Source organism: Diorhabda carinulata, chromosome X, assembly GCF_026250575.1.
Source record: "Diorhabda carinulata isolate Delta chromosome X, icDioCari1.1, whole genome shotgun sequence".
Taxonomy (NCBI): domain Eukaryota; kingdom Metazoa; phylum Arthropoda; class Insecta; order Coleoptera; family Chrysomelidae; genus Diorhabda; species Diorhabda carinulata.
Window position 1 is genome coordinate 1,535,791 of NC_079472.1, and position 15,002 is coordinate 1,550,792.

Sequence of the window (15,002 nt, forward strand, 5' to 3'; positions counted from 1 at the left end):
TTTCTTTATTTGAATAAAATTATAATTTTTCTATTGAATTGACATTCCCCTTTATTTTCAATATTAACTCTATGAATTTTCTTCTTGTATCATGCCATGACCCAAATTCGAATAAAAGAAGAAGAAACAATAGGGTTATAAAAAGAAATATATAAGAAATAACAATAGAAATGAATATTTTTAAACAAATATCAGGATTATTAACGTTAAATAATTCACAAAATGTAAGTTATTATCATTTTAAGTAATCGTAGATGTTTAAAATTATTTGTAGTTACAACAAATTCGTACTAAATGGGTGAACCGTTGGATGATTAGAGATGTTAAAAGAAGGAAAATAACTACCGAATATGCTCCTTTGAGACTTCGAATAAACACCATGAGGAAAAACGACGTTCTTCCTCCGGAATTAAGAGAAATAGCAGACGCTGAAATTGCCGCTTTACCAAGAGACTCTGCTTTAGTTAGGACGAACAAACGCTGCGTTATAACATCTAGACCTAGAGGAGTTGTGTATAGATGGAGAGTTAGTAGAATTGTTTTTAGGCAACTAGCGGACTACAATAAACTTTGTGGTATACAAAGAGCTATGTGGTAGAAAATATTATGTAACATTTCCCATAATGTATATTGTGAGTAATAAAATGAATTTAAACATTAAATTTTGTCTTTATTTACGATTATCGAGAAAATTTTCAAGAAAAAAACAAAAGTGTTAACAAATCCAGATAAAAACATCACTAAATAATACAAAACGCAAATTTACTGTCAATAATTTTTTGTTGGTTATAATGTTTGACAGTTTAATACATCGAAATCTATAGATTTGTCAAGGTTGTTAAAAAAGAAGAACTAGTGAGATGGATATTAAAATGTTTCTTTTTGTATTTATTACATAAATTCTAATGATAAAATAATTTTTATTGGATTTATGTAATTAAAACAAATATTATATAATATCTGTTTATACCTAATTTTGAAAATTAGTATATGTAAAATAGGAAAAATGTACACCTGAGTGTTACTTGAAGTTAGCTATGGATGTCATGTACTCAGTTAAATTTCGCTCGTTGTAATTTTGAAATGGCGTGATTGTAGTTTTTCAGAATTATCGACTTAAAAAGCGAAGCTTAACGAAAAATCATTGTGTTATAAGTTAAAAATATATATTATTATCGATTAATACAAATCGGACGTTCCTACTTGGCTTAGTTCTTCCAACTTATTGTACTTCGAGGTGATTTTGTAACATAACCTCAACGATGTTTAACTCTTCTAAATTAAGCGACTCTTCAAAATTTCTAAAAACTACTCTACTGAATCCTTACGATGATTCTATACACGAACCAAATAGAACCTTTTCGACTCCAAAAATTACGTCTACGCCATTGCATAGCGTATTTGCCACTCCACCCAAAAATCAAATAATGACACCTCGAAGGTAGGTATATCTTCACCTTGAAATTATTAATTATCGTAATTATTGTATTCTTTCTTAGATATTCTTTATCTGAAGTTGCTACACCACCCAGGAATAATAGAAGAGATGATATAAATATAAAATCCCAACAATATACTCCTGGTCCATTATTATCGTCTACGAAATTCAATTTAAGCGTTAGTACGTTCGAAGACGCCAAGAGTCCGGGTCTTGTTAATCGAATTGTCCAATATAACGACGAAGTGGAAAAACAAAGACGTCCGGCTACACATCAAGCTAAATATGGCACTGTTGGGTTGTTTCCGATAGTACATCTTTTTAAAAACAAATTACCAGTTTTGGAACAGAAACCTAAACGTGTTACCATCAGAGTAGCTACTCCAGGTAAGCCCTATAATATATTTACCCTGTATAAATTAAATATAATGATAATTTTATGCTTATTTTGTCCTTTGGCTCTATGAATTAAAAATCAAACGTTCGATTTTAATGAAATTTTCCTTAAAATCTGTTTTTTACGAGAAAAAAAATGAGATTTCATAAGGTTTATGACTTTAATATTGTCATGAATGTTCATAACTTTTTTGAAAAGGGTCAAAATGGTTTTATTTATATTACTTCATAAAATTTTGGAAAAAGGTCGATTTTCAGGTAAATGTTTGAAAATGGGATGATAAAAATCTGCAAATAGATTTATTTTTCAAAATTTTGTGGTTTTGCGACTTTAAATTTAACCATGAACGTTCATAACTTTTTTGAAAAGGGTTAAAAATGTTATTATTTATATTCCTTGATAAAAATGTGGAAAGAGTACGATTTTAAGGTAAATTTTTGGAAATGGGGTTAGAAAAATCTAAAAATTTATATTTTCAATGTTTTTTTTCTTAATATTGTTTATTTTTTGGCGTATTTAAGAGAAAAATGAGATCTAAGTGTGAAAATCAAAATCCCAACACTTTTTGGCCAATAAAAAATCTAAAAACATTAAAGTCGCAGATTTTCTTTGAATATTGTATTAAAAAATTTGGAAAAAAACCAACCTTACTTGAAAAATAATGATTTTTTAATTTTTTTACCAAAAATGGTGTGGACTTCACTTTTCACATGTACTTTTCGAAAAAAAATGAAATTTTTCATAAAACGTTTTTTTAAGTACGGTTTTCGGGTAATTTATGGGAATTTTGGAGGTTTTATTAGTCAAAAAAATTCGAATTATTAATATTTTTTAGGTTAGGTTATGTTTTTTTCCAAAATTGTACGTTTTTGTATGAATATTAAAAATTTTTGTAGACAAATGAGATAATTTAAGATTTTCTGACTGGTTTTGGCCAAAAAAGTGTTGAAATTTTTGTTTTTTATATTTAGGTCTCAATTTTATCTTGAATGCGTCGAAAAAATGAACAAAATCTAAATAAAAACCATTGATAATATTAAATTTTTGATTTTTTCTAACCAAAAATAGGGTTTATCTCATTTCCAAATAAAGTTAGGTTAGATTTTTTTTTCAAATTGTTAGTTTTAGTATGTGCTTTTCGAAAAAAAAAATGACATTCTTTAAGAAATGTTTTTCAAATACGGTTTTCGAGGAATTGATGGTTTTTGGAGGTTTCATTGGTCAAAAAAATCGAATTATTAATATTTTTAGGTTAGGTTATGTTTTTTTTCCAAAATTATTCTTTTTTGTGCGTACTTTCCGCATTATCGGAGATAAATAAGGGAATTTAGGATTGAAATGTTAAGATTTTGAAAAAAATTCATCAAAATTAGATGATTTTTTCAACTTAGCTATAAAATGAAGTCATCGTGTTACCATAAAGTTGCTATAACAAATTTTGTAGATAAAATGAAGCATACAACTGAATATAATAGAAAATTATTAGAAGGACTCGTAAAACCGAGTGGAAGTAATCACAATATTTCTCATTTGAACCATTCTGAACATTCAACAAGTACAAGAAGTGTCTTGGACGCTTTGAAGGAAATATCTAGAAAAAGAATACACGCCAGCGAAGTAAGTCGAGCTTTGCTTGCAGCTCTAACGAAAATTCTGATCTATCTTCAATTTTATAATTTCAGGAGATTGATTTACACGAAGAAACTGGTAAAAGATTGCGAACAGAAAACGAAGTTTGTACAGATTCGAATAAACGAGGTAGAGACGAATCTCCCCATTTGGAAACATCGACGAGTCCCAACAAACCCGCTTCGAAGAAAATCTGCATGTACGACGAATATTTGGCGTCTCGCTCATCGATGGACTTTGCATTCAATAGATCAGACTCGAAAAGAAAATACATAAGTACAAGTAAGTTAATGTTACGATGAATTCTTTCATTTTTGATTTAATCCTCCATTTTCAGGTACCGTAACTGAAAATCCCAAGGAATCTAAACAAGTCAAATTAGTTAATGTCGAAACGCAAACAATTGAAGAAGAAAAACCAGAAAACACTGAAGATAAATGTTTGGAAACTGAAGATGACGCTGAAACTGACAAAACTAAAAAAGTGAAATCAATATTGAAAGTATTCGACGATTCCCCGTTGGAGAGAATAAGAAAAAATAGATTGGCAGCCCTTATGGGTAACCTAGTAGGAAAAGATCCGGTACTCAAAACGAAACCCGATTATCCAGACGCTTTGTCTCATCAAAAAGACCCAGAGAACGATGAAGACGTAAAAGAAACGACGGATAAACCTCTAGTTTCGATATTGGCGCAAAAATCCCCGAAAAAGACCGCTAAACACGTCACTTTTAATATACCGGAAACGACGACAGCAAGTGACACGGTAAACGACGTTGTTCCTTCACTACCGGATACCAAACAAACTTCAATTGATGTTAATAGAGAGGAAATATGCAAAAGTACCAGTACAACAAGCGTAATAACAAATTCATTGATTTTTACGTCCAGTAGTACTACTACTAATAGTGTTCCCAGTACTACTACTAATAGTGTTCCCAGTACTACTACTACTACTAGTGTTCCCAGTACTGCTTCTACATCAATTACAGTAGAAAATCCGAAAAGTTTTACTTTTGGTAATGACAAAAAAGTAGAAAATCCTATTACTAGTACCACTGTAGTACCGGTTACTTCTTCTCCACCGAAAATCGGCGGGTTCAAATTCGATTTACAAAAATCCCCATCGAAACCTTCCTTAACCAGTAGTTTTAACTTAAATTCCCAACCAGGTGTTAATATTACTACCGATAAAGCGGATACGGGTACTGCGAAAAGTACTTCAGGCGTCGTCGCTTCTTCTAACGAAAGTACCAAACCGTCTTTCACTTTCGGTTCTTCCGGTACTACTTTTAATTTCGGTAAAACTCTCCCTACTTGTAAACCAACCGATTTTCCTTCGCTATTTGTCGGTGGTACTACCACTAACGCCGTTACCACCTCTGCCAAAACTAGTTTCAGTACCGTAACCTCGATTGCGAATAAAGATTTGATTACGAGTCCGTCTGTTACGAGTACTTTCGCTTCCCCGATACCCGCTTTCGGTAGTTTTCAATCTAAAGTTGATAATGGTAGTACCGGATTCGGTATTCTTCCTACTACGACAGCTAACGGTACTACTTCAGTTAATTTTGCACCTACCGTAACTACCGCCTTCGGAATATCAACTACCAATTCGAATTTCGGTACTAACCCTAATTTTGCCGTTACTACAACTCCTACTTTTGGTAGTACTACAACGCCTAGTTTCGGTACTACAACTCCCGGTTTTGGTACTACTAGTACTAAAATTCCCGATTTTGGTACTAGTACTACAACTCCTAGTTTTGGTACTACCAGTACTACAACTCCCGGTTTTGCTACCACTAGTACTAAAACTCCAAGTTTCGGTACTGCTGGAACTACAACTCCTGGTTTCGGTACTACTACTACTACAACAACTCCCAGTTTTGGTACTACAATTCCTGGTTTTGGTACTACTACTGGTATTACAACTCCCGGTTTTGGTACAACTACTACCACAACTCCCGGTTTTGGTACAACTACTACCACAACTCCCGGTTTCGGTACTACAACTCCTGGTTTTGGTACTACTACTGGTATTACAACTCCCGGTTTTGGTAATTCTTCAGGATTCGGTAGTACGACCCCAGCTTTCGGTAATTCTACTACTCAAGCGTTCGGTACTAACGGTACGTCCGGTTTTGGTTCTCCAACAACAACTGCTAACAGTATTTTTGGCCCTTCAACGACTATTTCAACTTTTGGTGGCACTTTAAACAGTACTTTCGGTACCGCGACTACGGCTAGTAGTGGTTTCGGAACCGCCGCTTTCGGAACCGGTACTAATCAAGCGTCCGGTTTCGGTACTACCGTTACGTCGGCTTTCGCTTTCGGTGGTAGTACTGCTCCGTCGTCTACCGGTTTCGGAATCGTTACTACGGCGTCCGGATTCGGCGGTAACGCCGCTTCCATATTTTCTAAAACGAATGTACCGTCTTTCGGCGGTACTGGTTCGAATACTCCTTTTACGGAAACCGGTTTCGGAGCACCGGTTTCTAGTGCATCAGCGTTTGGTACTGCGACGACGACGTCTTCGTTTAATTTCGGAGGGGGTAACTCGTCGTTTACCGCTCCGACTACTACGAGTTCGATTTTCGGTACCACCCAAAGTCCTTTCGGTGGTGCGGTGGCGGCGGCGACGACGACCACGACTTCGTCAAATGTCAATTTTACTTTTACGGGGAAGGGTACCACCAGCGGAACCTTTCCTTCTACTAATACGGTGACTCCGTCGTTTGGAAGTACTTTTGGGCAAAGTGGTACCGGTTTCGGTGCTCAAACTACCGGTTTTGGTACTTCTAATAAGGGTACGTTCGGTAATGTGGCAACCGGTTTTGGAAGTAATGCGGCTACTCCAGCTTTTGGCGGTACCACACCAGCACAACCTTTCAGTACTACAAGTAAGTATTTTTATCTATTTTTATTTTTACTAATTAATAAGAATTTTTTTATTGTTCCGATTACTTTTTTGACCTTCAGTTTTTAAAAGACGTTTAATTATTAACATAACCTCATTTTCCCTCAAATTTCTTCGATTTTAATATTATTTTTAAAATCTGGCAACTTTGTTTTTATGTTTTAATACTCGTAAATATTAAAGTTAGATACTTTATTTATCTTCTTCTTTTAGGCCTGTGTCTATATGATTATACAGTTTTTTAAAGAAATACTCCCCCAAACATTATATTCAATTTTTTTTTATTGTTTCAATAATATTTTTGGATCTAAAGCTGAAAAAAAAATCGCTAAACTATTATTATAAATAATTATGAATCATATGTCATTTCTTTATAAAATTCCCTCGAATTATATACTATTTTTAAAGTCTGGCAACGTTGTTCCAATGTGTTGTTACACTCTATGACACATTTTTATAATTGGTTTCTTCAAACCACGTGATTCAATATGGCGTTTATTAGGAAACAGTTTCGATGTGTATTTATTTTTTTTTCGAGTATATTTGAAATATTTTCCAAATAATTAGACTTTATATTGTTATTATAATAGTTTTCGAAATATTTGAATAGATTGATACTGTTAAATTGGGATATATAAGTGAAGTGTGTACGTATAGAATTTCGAGTTCCTGTCTCTACAGTAATTATTTTCACAATTAATGATAAAATATTTTTACGGTAATTTGTTAATAAAAAAACACACAATCAATGAAATAATGAATTAATTAACGGTAGGTTACAAAAAAATACACACAGTACACTTTAAAAAAAAACTTTGAATACTATATTCTCCTGAGGTACAAATATTGTTTATAACGGACGCCATTTTGTAAAAAATACTACGAGATTAGATACATCATACCCTATTGTAACTTGGACTTTTCCTATACGATTACACAGTTATCCAGTAATTTTTTAGGAACTTTCTAGTTCTTCATATTGGTTATAAAAGATAAGGAAATATTTGATAGATGATTTTTCTAAAAATGTCGAAAGTTTCTGCAATAACATTATAGCGTTGCTGTTATTTCTTTTTATTTTTAGACGCGAGTTTCAACAAAACTCAACCCCCAACTCAGAGTAACTTCGGATCGCCTCAATTCAGCTTCAACCAGCAAAATAATACTGTGAACAGAAGCTCCGTGTTTACATTCGGTAGTGCTAGTGGTGAAAAATCCGGTGTGTTTAATTTCGGTGCTTCGAGCGGAGAAACCGCTAAAAAGTTCGATTTCAACGCGAGTAGTAGTGCAGCTCCACCGGCGTTCGGAGCCTCGTTCGGCGGTAATACGTCTGCTCCGGCTTTCGGTGCTACGGCACCTTTACCGGCCGGAGGGTTCAGTATCGGTGCCGGAACCCCTACTCCTAAGAGAACCCAGATTAAGGCCAAGAGGAGAACTTGATTGTTAACGAAAATATTGTAAGGTAGATGATTTTTTTTTAATTTTCGTTTTCGATAAAAATGTAAGTAGATAAAATCTGTGGAGGAATGAGTAAAATATCGAATTGTGACGGTTGTTTGATGAAACAATACCTATTTGAATTAATTTTTTTTTGCGAATGAATACAATCCGGTAATTTGATTATTTCGCTATTTCCATCAGTTTTTCTTTAAAAAATTGTAGTTTAAATTTATTTTTTTATATACAAATACATAAAATAAATGTATACGGTGTTAAGTTAATATATTTAATATGATATAAATTTTTACTCAAATTAGAATTAAAGGAAATCTAGTGTTGAAGTGGTAAAAAAAATATTTTGATCCAATTTTTATATTATAACGATAATAGTCTTTAATGGATATAATCGGTGAATTCCAACCTAACTTTTTGGTAGGGCACTCGTGTCGATGATCAAAATCAGCTGATACCCATTTCAAAATGACTGCCGTAAGGTAAACAACTGTTTTTTTTTTGTAATTTTCTGTTTGATTGATTTGTTAGAAACGTTGTTTTGTTGTTGTTTCATTTTTAACTATATTGGAAACTGGTGGGAAATGAGCAGGATTCTAAGTGAAGCTCTTTTCATCTAATTAAAAGGAGGTAACTAAATTTTAAATTTTGTCCTTGTACCTTTTATCTGCCGCTGGGTTATCATTTTGCAAACGTCTCATGTTTAATAAATTTGAATGCAACAGTGGAAATTAATTTCCTGCAGACTGAGTAAAAAAACTATGAAAATACTCAATTTCCGCTGTATTAGTTTCACTAAAATAAATCTAAAAGTACCTGTGGGGTTCTTTTAATAGCATAAAACTAAAAAACAATACAAAACCATCAAACTGCTGGAAAAAATCAAGAAAAGCTAACGAGTAAGTCGATGGTTTACCCTACATAATGAGATCTTTTCTTAGATTGCCTAATGTCATTGTGATTTCTTCTTTTTTTTGATGAGCATACTTATGACAGAACTAAATCAATAACGTAACCTTACTTCATCGTATGTCATTAAAGTCAATTAAGTATTTCAAATGTCATTATTTCTCTTTTTTTTTTAAAAAAAAGTAATAAATTAATTTTATCTGGAAAAAAAAAGAAATGTTTCTGATAAATGTTGATATTTAGAAATTTTCTAAATTCAAAATGGCTGCGGTGTAAACTGTCCCCAAAAAAAATTGATGCGATTTTCCCACCTTCCCAGGACTATTAAATTTAGTCTTTGGTTGGTTTTTTTGTTTGAAAAAAACTTGTACTCTAAACTACTGGTTTCTAATTGGTTGTAAGCCAGTCAAAACAGTAAAATGATAATTTCTTGTAACATACATTCGTTATAATAGAAAAATTGATATCAAAATAATCATTTATAGTTTAAATAAGTGAAACTTGATGATTTTTTTATGAATAATACTTTTATGAGTGAAAACTTTATTAAAAATATTTTTTTATATAATAAATATAAATTATGTGAAGTAAGCATGATGTTGTTTTTTATATTTAGCTATGTTTAACTCTAATTCAAGAAATGTGATAAATAGATTATTAAAGAGAGATTGTCATGCTTACTGAGGCATGAACATTTTTTTTGTCAATATTTATAAGGATATTTTTAATTGTTTTTGTTCAGATTTGATTATTTCAAAAATAAAATTATTTATTGAATACTATTTTTCATTTTCAACGTTTTTAATGCCATAATTATATAATCTAATGGAATCGGGGGCACTGTTTAGGGGAGTTAATCAATACAGATAAAAAACAAATCCATAATGTCATTTGATTTTTTTTTTTAATTACTAGGGATTGAAAAAAACAACTAAAATATGAATTTTATTTATTTATTGACTTAATTAAATTAAATCATGTTTAAGACTCCCTGTTTATCCAACAATGTATCCACTATTTTTTGAAATGGTGTAGGTGGCCATTGACCATTGATAATTTTATTAATATACTGAAAAGAATTTCAAAAATACTACCAAATTGCAATAAAAACCTGCTAATTTGACGTTTTCGTGGATGAAGAATCCATTTAACAAAATATCAGATGTTGAAAATTAGTACTTCTGGTTTCACCGATACTTAGTCAACTTCCGGATTTTTAAACTAGATTTATAAATTATTCTTTCATTCCATAGAAAAATATTTTTTTTCAATTATGAGTCATTTAAGTCAACCTAACCTAACATAAAAATGGATCCCATTCCTTAGCCTGGTTAACAACATCAAGAGACAAATAATAAAAATATTGATTTTGCTGTTTTCTTACTGCAACTTCTTCAGTGAACCCCACATTACCTTAAAATAGCCCCCCCAAATCATTTCAATTCTTAAATCTAGTTCAAAAAGTTATCAACTAATCCAATTATTGATAAAACAGGAATTTCTAATTTCCCACATCTTAGATCTCGATAAATGGATTCTACTACCTCGAAAACGCTTAAACTAACGTGTTTTCGTTACGATTAGATGAGTATCGCAAACATTGTTAATTTGGGACATTATTTGTTATAGTTGATACATTTTTTTTAGAAACAGATACTTACATCTTCTATTTCTGGTTCGTTTGCTGTTCTAATTTCCTCCCATACAATTTTTATTATATCAGGTACTATAGACTTCATCGCTCTGTTAAATAGATCCTGCAACTCGGCACCGTCCATAAAGTTATAGAATTCGATCTATTTATAAAAAAATGATATTCGCTTTAATTTTTTTTTGGTAAAAATCGATTTTTATTAATAGTATTACCGGAGTTTGTTGAACGTCCACATCCACGACAACTTTCATACAAACCGTCGTTTGGTTTATGTTGATCTCGAGAATGTTGAGTGATAATGAAAAGTTGAACATTTGGATCCTGATAATTAAAAGGATAAACAAATTAACACACCAAAAAACAAAATATAAAAACACCCCGTAGATTATTTTCGTTAAATTATTGGTTCCTATATGAATGAGGGAAGTTGTAACTCACCCTGTATTATATATAACAAAAATCAAACAGTCTGTTTGAATTTTAAATAGTCTTAGTTATGATGGATGACAAAAATTGTTACACAAAAGTTATCTAAGAAGAAGATTCCTACTCAGAAGTTAATCGATAAAATAGATTTTTATTCCAAAGTTGATCGGTATTCAAGATTTCTACCCATAAGTTAATCGGTAAAAAAGATTCCTACACGAAAATTGATCGGTGCGAAAGATTCCTACGCAAAACTTGATAAATGAAGATGGTTACACAAAAATTTGTCGGTAAAAAAGATTCCTACTCCTTATTCTATATAGTTTCTGAATAATATTGTACTTACTTACAGTCTCCGCTTCCGTAAATATCAAATAGGTCGCCTATATTTCCGGTTATATCGTAATTTGCCAAAACGGTTAGATTAGGATATGTAAAATTAAATAATTGACCAAAATTCGCAGTTGCTATCGGTTCTTCGAACCATATCGATAAATTTGTAAGTTCACCTTTCACCCTATAAGTTATAGAATCCTTCTTAAATTTTTGGCAATATTATACCACTCATTAATAGATGGCGATCAAGTAGAAATCTGCGGTTTTTAATTTTACAACCTTATTTGATTTATGTTTTCTACCACTCAATAATAGATGGCGCTGATGACTAAATGTAGTAGAAATTTTTAAATTTCATTTACCAACCTTTCGTTTTCACTAATTATTGATAGATGGCGTTACGTATTAAATTGAATAACATTTTTTATAATGTTCTAGTATTCTGTAGTTTATTTTGTTAATGTGAAACTAATTGGTTAAAATTTAAGAACTTACCATGCAGCTGGATGATCTATATCTATATCCAACTTATCTACATAGAAATCGGGATCTGTAATAAGTAGATTTCCATAAAATAATTATTAATGGTGTCCCATTTTTTGGGTTCTTACCATTGTTATTTTTTAGAGAGGTTTTTCTATAATTATAGCATAAATTAAGGGCGGCGTCTGCTAGTAGAACGTATGCTAATATTAAAAATAAAATAGTGGAATGTTTCATGCTAAAAAATATATTTTATTTTGAATACAGGGTGCGGTATTAGTGCTAGTTTAATTACTCAGTTGTCATACGAGGTGCGGGCGAAATTTATTAAAATAAAGTACAATAAGAAACATATTTTACAATATATACAGGGTCACTCATCTTGACACGTGTAAAAAATGTTATAATTCGACATTTTAACACTTTTCTGGTTGTTATATAAGATTTTGTAAGTTATAAACTTCATTTCTAAGTACAGATAATGCAAAATTATTATTAAACTGCTTATATAAAAGTGTAAAAATATAAGAATGACCCTGTATATTTCAAAAAGTGTTTTCCTTAGTATTAATTCCTATCTCAATGCATTTTGATGGTTTTAATACTTGAATCTACGAAATTAATAAACCAACCATGAAATCGAATTGAAATAATTAATATTGAATATGCAAAAAGAAAATTTACTTACATTTTGATTCTATACAACCAAATTTGAAGTTAAAAAAATCAACGAACGCAGTATAAATATTTTTATCTAATCTATCTTATTATCTATGAAGTGTCTGTCACTCGGAATGACGTCGATAGTCCAAATATTGATTTAACACGTCAACTGCCGTGTGTATAAGAATATATTAACTTACCAGTGTATGGAATCGGCAGTCAACGTGTTAATAATTAATAAAAAGCGTAGTACCAGGAAATATTTTTCGGTATGGGGGCTACCAATTTGAATGGGTCAAGGGCTTATCCAAAATGGCGGTCATAGATGATATATACAAGTAATTAGAACAGACTTTAAAGTTCGAACAAAACTTTTCTAAATAATTGATCATAATAAACGACTATTAATTTGAAAAGTTGTCTAACTGTTTAATTGGCTTTGTAAAGTTTTGAATTAATTAAAATTGATATCTATAAATTCCACCGACACGTCCGACATTTCGTTTTTACGTCGGACACGCCGAACGGTCTCTTTTACTGAAGAATAACGTTTCGCAAGTAAGTTTTCATAATAAAAAATTTGTTTGAGGTTATGTTTACAAGACGCAAAGTTTTTTCTCTTTCAGAATGCAGCATTTGCGTATAGTGAAAGCGTTAATGCTTTTCTCTGGTTCGTGGAGGGTCAAAATGGCTTCTTTGAGTCCGTTCCAACGTTCTATATACAAATTTTATTCTCTTTTCATGCATATTTATTTCACTTGCTTCGTTATTGCTTTATATGTAGGAATAGTACCGATATGGCAGACGGATTCTGTCGAAGTCCTACAAGCCATTTCGGTTATAATATTGTGTACACTTATTTTAGTTAAAGCTGCCATTTGTCAAAGGAAAAAGGTTACGGAAATGATAAGGTGCAATTCTTCTTTTTCGTTTATTAGACTCTTTTGTATCGGTTACGCAGCACTTGGGATGGGTACCGAAATATTATGGTTTAATTGCGTTTTTTAGTGAAATTGAAGATCACGAAAAGGAAATTGATACGTGGAACGATGATATTATTGATATTTATACGAAAAACGCGAGATATAATACGTTTCTTTCACTTTTTTTGTTTACTGCTTCGACATTATGCGGAATTACTTTAATAACGACCAAATTTCTTGGTAAGATCGATATGATGACTACGAGGGTTGTTACGGAAGTTTCGAGATGGACAAATCGAAACAAAGAGTTCAAGGTCAGATTTGACGTATTCGCATCAGTAGCAACCCTCGTATACTTAATTTTTCCGCTTATTAGAGTGTTTATATTTTGCAGTTTATGAAAAACAATTGAAAAAAGCAAAACTGGGATTGTTGAATGAAAGTCTTGTAGAAAAACCGTTGCCTTACGTAATATGGCGGCCTGTTGACGAGAAAACGAACTATTGGGAAGCTTTTTGCTTAGACACCCTTTCAGCATCGATTGGTTGTACTTTCAATTCGATAACTCAGTTGATATTTTTGTCATTATTGACTTACATATCGGGGCAATTGCAAATATTGCAATTTAACTTTAGAAACTTCGGTAGAAGCTGCGCTAATTCGAATGGACGTAACGAAAAATTGAAACTCCTCAGAAAACTTATAACGAAACATTTAGACATAATTTCGTGAGTATAATTATTTTTTTTTATAATCGAAAATATATCTGGTACTTCTATTATATACTTAAACGGAAAAATTCGACTGTGGGGAAATAATTATGATGTAAAATTGGGTTATCTATAACAAGATAAGGTTAACTTTGAAGTACTGTATCTCGAAAAGAAACGGAGATGGAAAACTGAAATTCTAGGGTCGTAAAGATTTGTTATTTGGTGTTTTTAAAGGACGAAAGTACTTGGAAAAAAATAATCCAGGTTATTCTACGAGGGCTATCGAAAAAATTAGGACGAAATGAATTAAAATAGTACAAGAAAATATGGTTAACTTTAATAGACTGTATCTCAGAAATTAATAAAGAAAGAGCATTGAAACTTTCAGATTATTTAGATTTATCCGTTGTCTATCAAAAGGAAATGGTTAGAAGTTGATATAATGAATGTTTCGGAAGATATGATCGAAATATCGAGATTATGTATTAATTGGTGATGGATCCTCAAAAAAAATCGACATCGCTGTAGTTTAAAAATCATACAAAAGAAAATATGTCATATATGATGTCCATATTTCGGGAGGGTGTTTTAAAAGGATGAAAGTACTTGGAAAAAAATAATCGAGCTTATATTACGAGGGCTATTCAAAAAATTGGGACGAAATGAATTAAAATAGTACAAGAAAATATGGTTAACTTTAATAGCTTGTATCTCAGAAATTAATGAGGAAAGAGCATTGAAATTTTCAGATTATTCAGATTTACTCGTTGTCTAACAAAAGAAAATAGTTAGAAGTTGATATAATGAATGTTTCGGAAGATATGATCGAAATATCGTGATTATGTATTAATTGGTGATGGATCCTCAATAAAAATCGACATCGCTGTAGTTTAAAAATCATACAAAAGAAAATATGTCATATATGATGTCCATATTTCGGGGAGGTGATTTTAAAGGATGAAAGTACTCGGGAAAAAATAATCCAGGTTATTCTACGAGGGGTATGGAAAAAATTGGGACGAAATGAATTCAAAAAATACGAGAAAATATGGTCAACTTT

The 15,002-nt window shown here is 31.6% G+C and overlaps 4 protein-coding genes across 4 annotated transcripts; 3 read left to right on the plus strand and 1 right to left on the minus strand.

Moving 5' to 3' along the window:
* Nucleotides 1-101: 101 nt before the first annotated feature.
* LOC130902731 (28S ribosomal protein S14, mitochondrial) lies at nucleotides 102-662 on the plus strand. The gene is made up of 2 exons (XM_057814993.1): nucleotides 102-224; nucleotides 275-662. Exons 1-2 carry the CDS (start codon nucleotides 171-173, stop codon nucleotides 596-598), a joined length of 378 nt encoding a protein of 125 aa, XP_057670976.1. The 5' UTR covers nucleotides 102-170; the 3' UTR covers nucleotides 599-662.
* Nucleotides 663-1,027: 365 nt separating this feature from the next.
* On the plus strand, nucleotides 1,028-9,521 carry LOC130902732 (mucin-2-like). Its single transcript, XM_057814994.1, has 6 exons — nucleotides 1,028-1,441; nucleotides 1,500-1,825; nucleotides 3,280-3,452; nucleotides 3,518-3,746; nucleotides 3,802-6,366; nucleotides 7,468-9,521. Exons 1-6 carry the CDS (start codon nucleotides 1,263-1,265, stop codon nucleotides 7,821-7,823), a joined length of 3,828 nt encoding a protein of 1,275 aa, XP_057670977.1. The 5' UTR covers nucleotides 1,028-1,262; the 3' UTR covers nucleotides 7,824-9,521.
* Nucleotides 9,522-9,681: 160 nt separating this feature from the next.
* On the minus strand, nucleotides 9,682-12,399 carry LOC130902733 (uncharacterized). The gene is made up of 7 exons (XM_057814995.1): nucleotides 12,332-12,399; nucleotides 11,772-11,881; nucleotides 11,656-11,710; nucleotides 11,171-11,341; nucleotides 10,611-10,719; nucleotides 10,406-10,540; nucleotides 9,682-9,813 (listed from the first exon to the last, which is right to left on the minus strand). Exons 2-7 carry the CDS (start codon nucleotides 11,878-11,880, stop codon nucleotides 9,715-9,717), a joined length of 678 nt encoding a protein of 225 aa, XP_057670978.1. The 5' UTR covers nucleotide 11,881; nucleotides 12,332-12,399; the 3' UTR covers nucleotides 9,682-9,714.
* A 594-nt stretch (nucleotides 12,400-12,993) lies between these two features.
* Nucleotides 12,994-13,961, plus strand: LOC130902056 (uncharacterized). Its single transcript, XM_057813861.1, has 3 exons — nucleotides 12,994-13,217; nucleotides 13,315-13,469; nucleotides 13,624-13,961. The coding sequence occupies exons 1-3, from the start codon at nucleotides 12,994-12,996 to the stop codon at nucleotides 13,959-13,961; spliced, it is 717 nt and encodes a 238-aa protein (XP_057669844.1).
* The last annotated feature ends 1,041 nt before the right edge of the window (nucleotides 13,962-15,002 follow it).

Coding starts and splice junctions, on each gene's coding strand:
- LOC130902731 (XM_057814993.1), top strand. CDS start 171: ATGAATATTTTTAAACAAATATCAGGATTATTAACGTTAAATAATTCA. Junction 225..274: donor CGTTAAATAATTCACAAAAT/GTAAGTTATTAT, acceptor AATTATTTGTAG/TTACAACAAATTCGTACTAA.
- LOC130902733 (XM_057814995.1), bottom strand. CDS start 11,880: ATGAAACATTCCACTATTTTATTTTTAATATTAGCATACGTTCTACTA. Junction 10,720..11,170: donor TACGGAAGCGGAGACTGTAA/GTAAGTACAATA, acceptor TTTAATTATCAG/GATCCAAATGTTCAACTTTT. Junction 9,814..10,405: donor ACGAACCAGAAATAGAAGAT/GTAAGTATCTGT, acceptor AATTCTTTTCAG/TATATTAATAAAATTATCAA.
- LOC130902732 (XM_057814994.1), top strand. CDS start 1,263: ATGTTTAACTCTTCTAAATTAAGCGACTCTTCAAAATTTCTAAAAACT. Junction 1,442..1,499: donor CAAATAATGACACCTCGAAG/GTAGGTATATCT, acceptor ATTCTTTCTTAG/ATATTCTTTATCTGAAGTTG. Junction 3,453..3,517: donor AAAGAATACACGCCAGCGAA/GTAAGTCGAGCT, acceptor TTATAATTTCAG/GAGATTGATTTACACGAAGA.
- LOC130902056 (XM_057813861.1), top strand. CDS start 12,994: ATGGCTTCTTTGAGTCCGTTCCAACGTTCTATATACAAATTTTATTCT. Junction 13,218..13,314: donor AAGGTTACGGAAATGATAAG/GTGCAATTCTTC, acceptor TGCGTTTTTTAG/TGAAATTGAAGATCACGAAA. Junction 13,470..13,623: donor AATAACGACCAAATTTCTTG/GTAAGATCGATA, acceptor TATATTTTGCAG/TTTATGAAAAACAATTGAAA.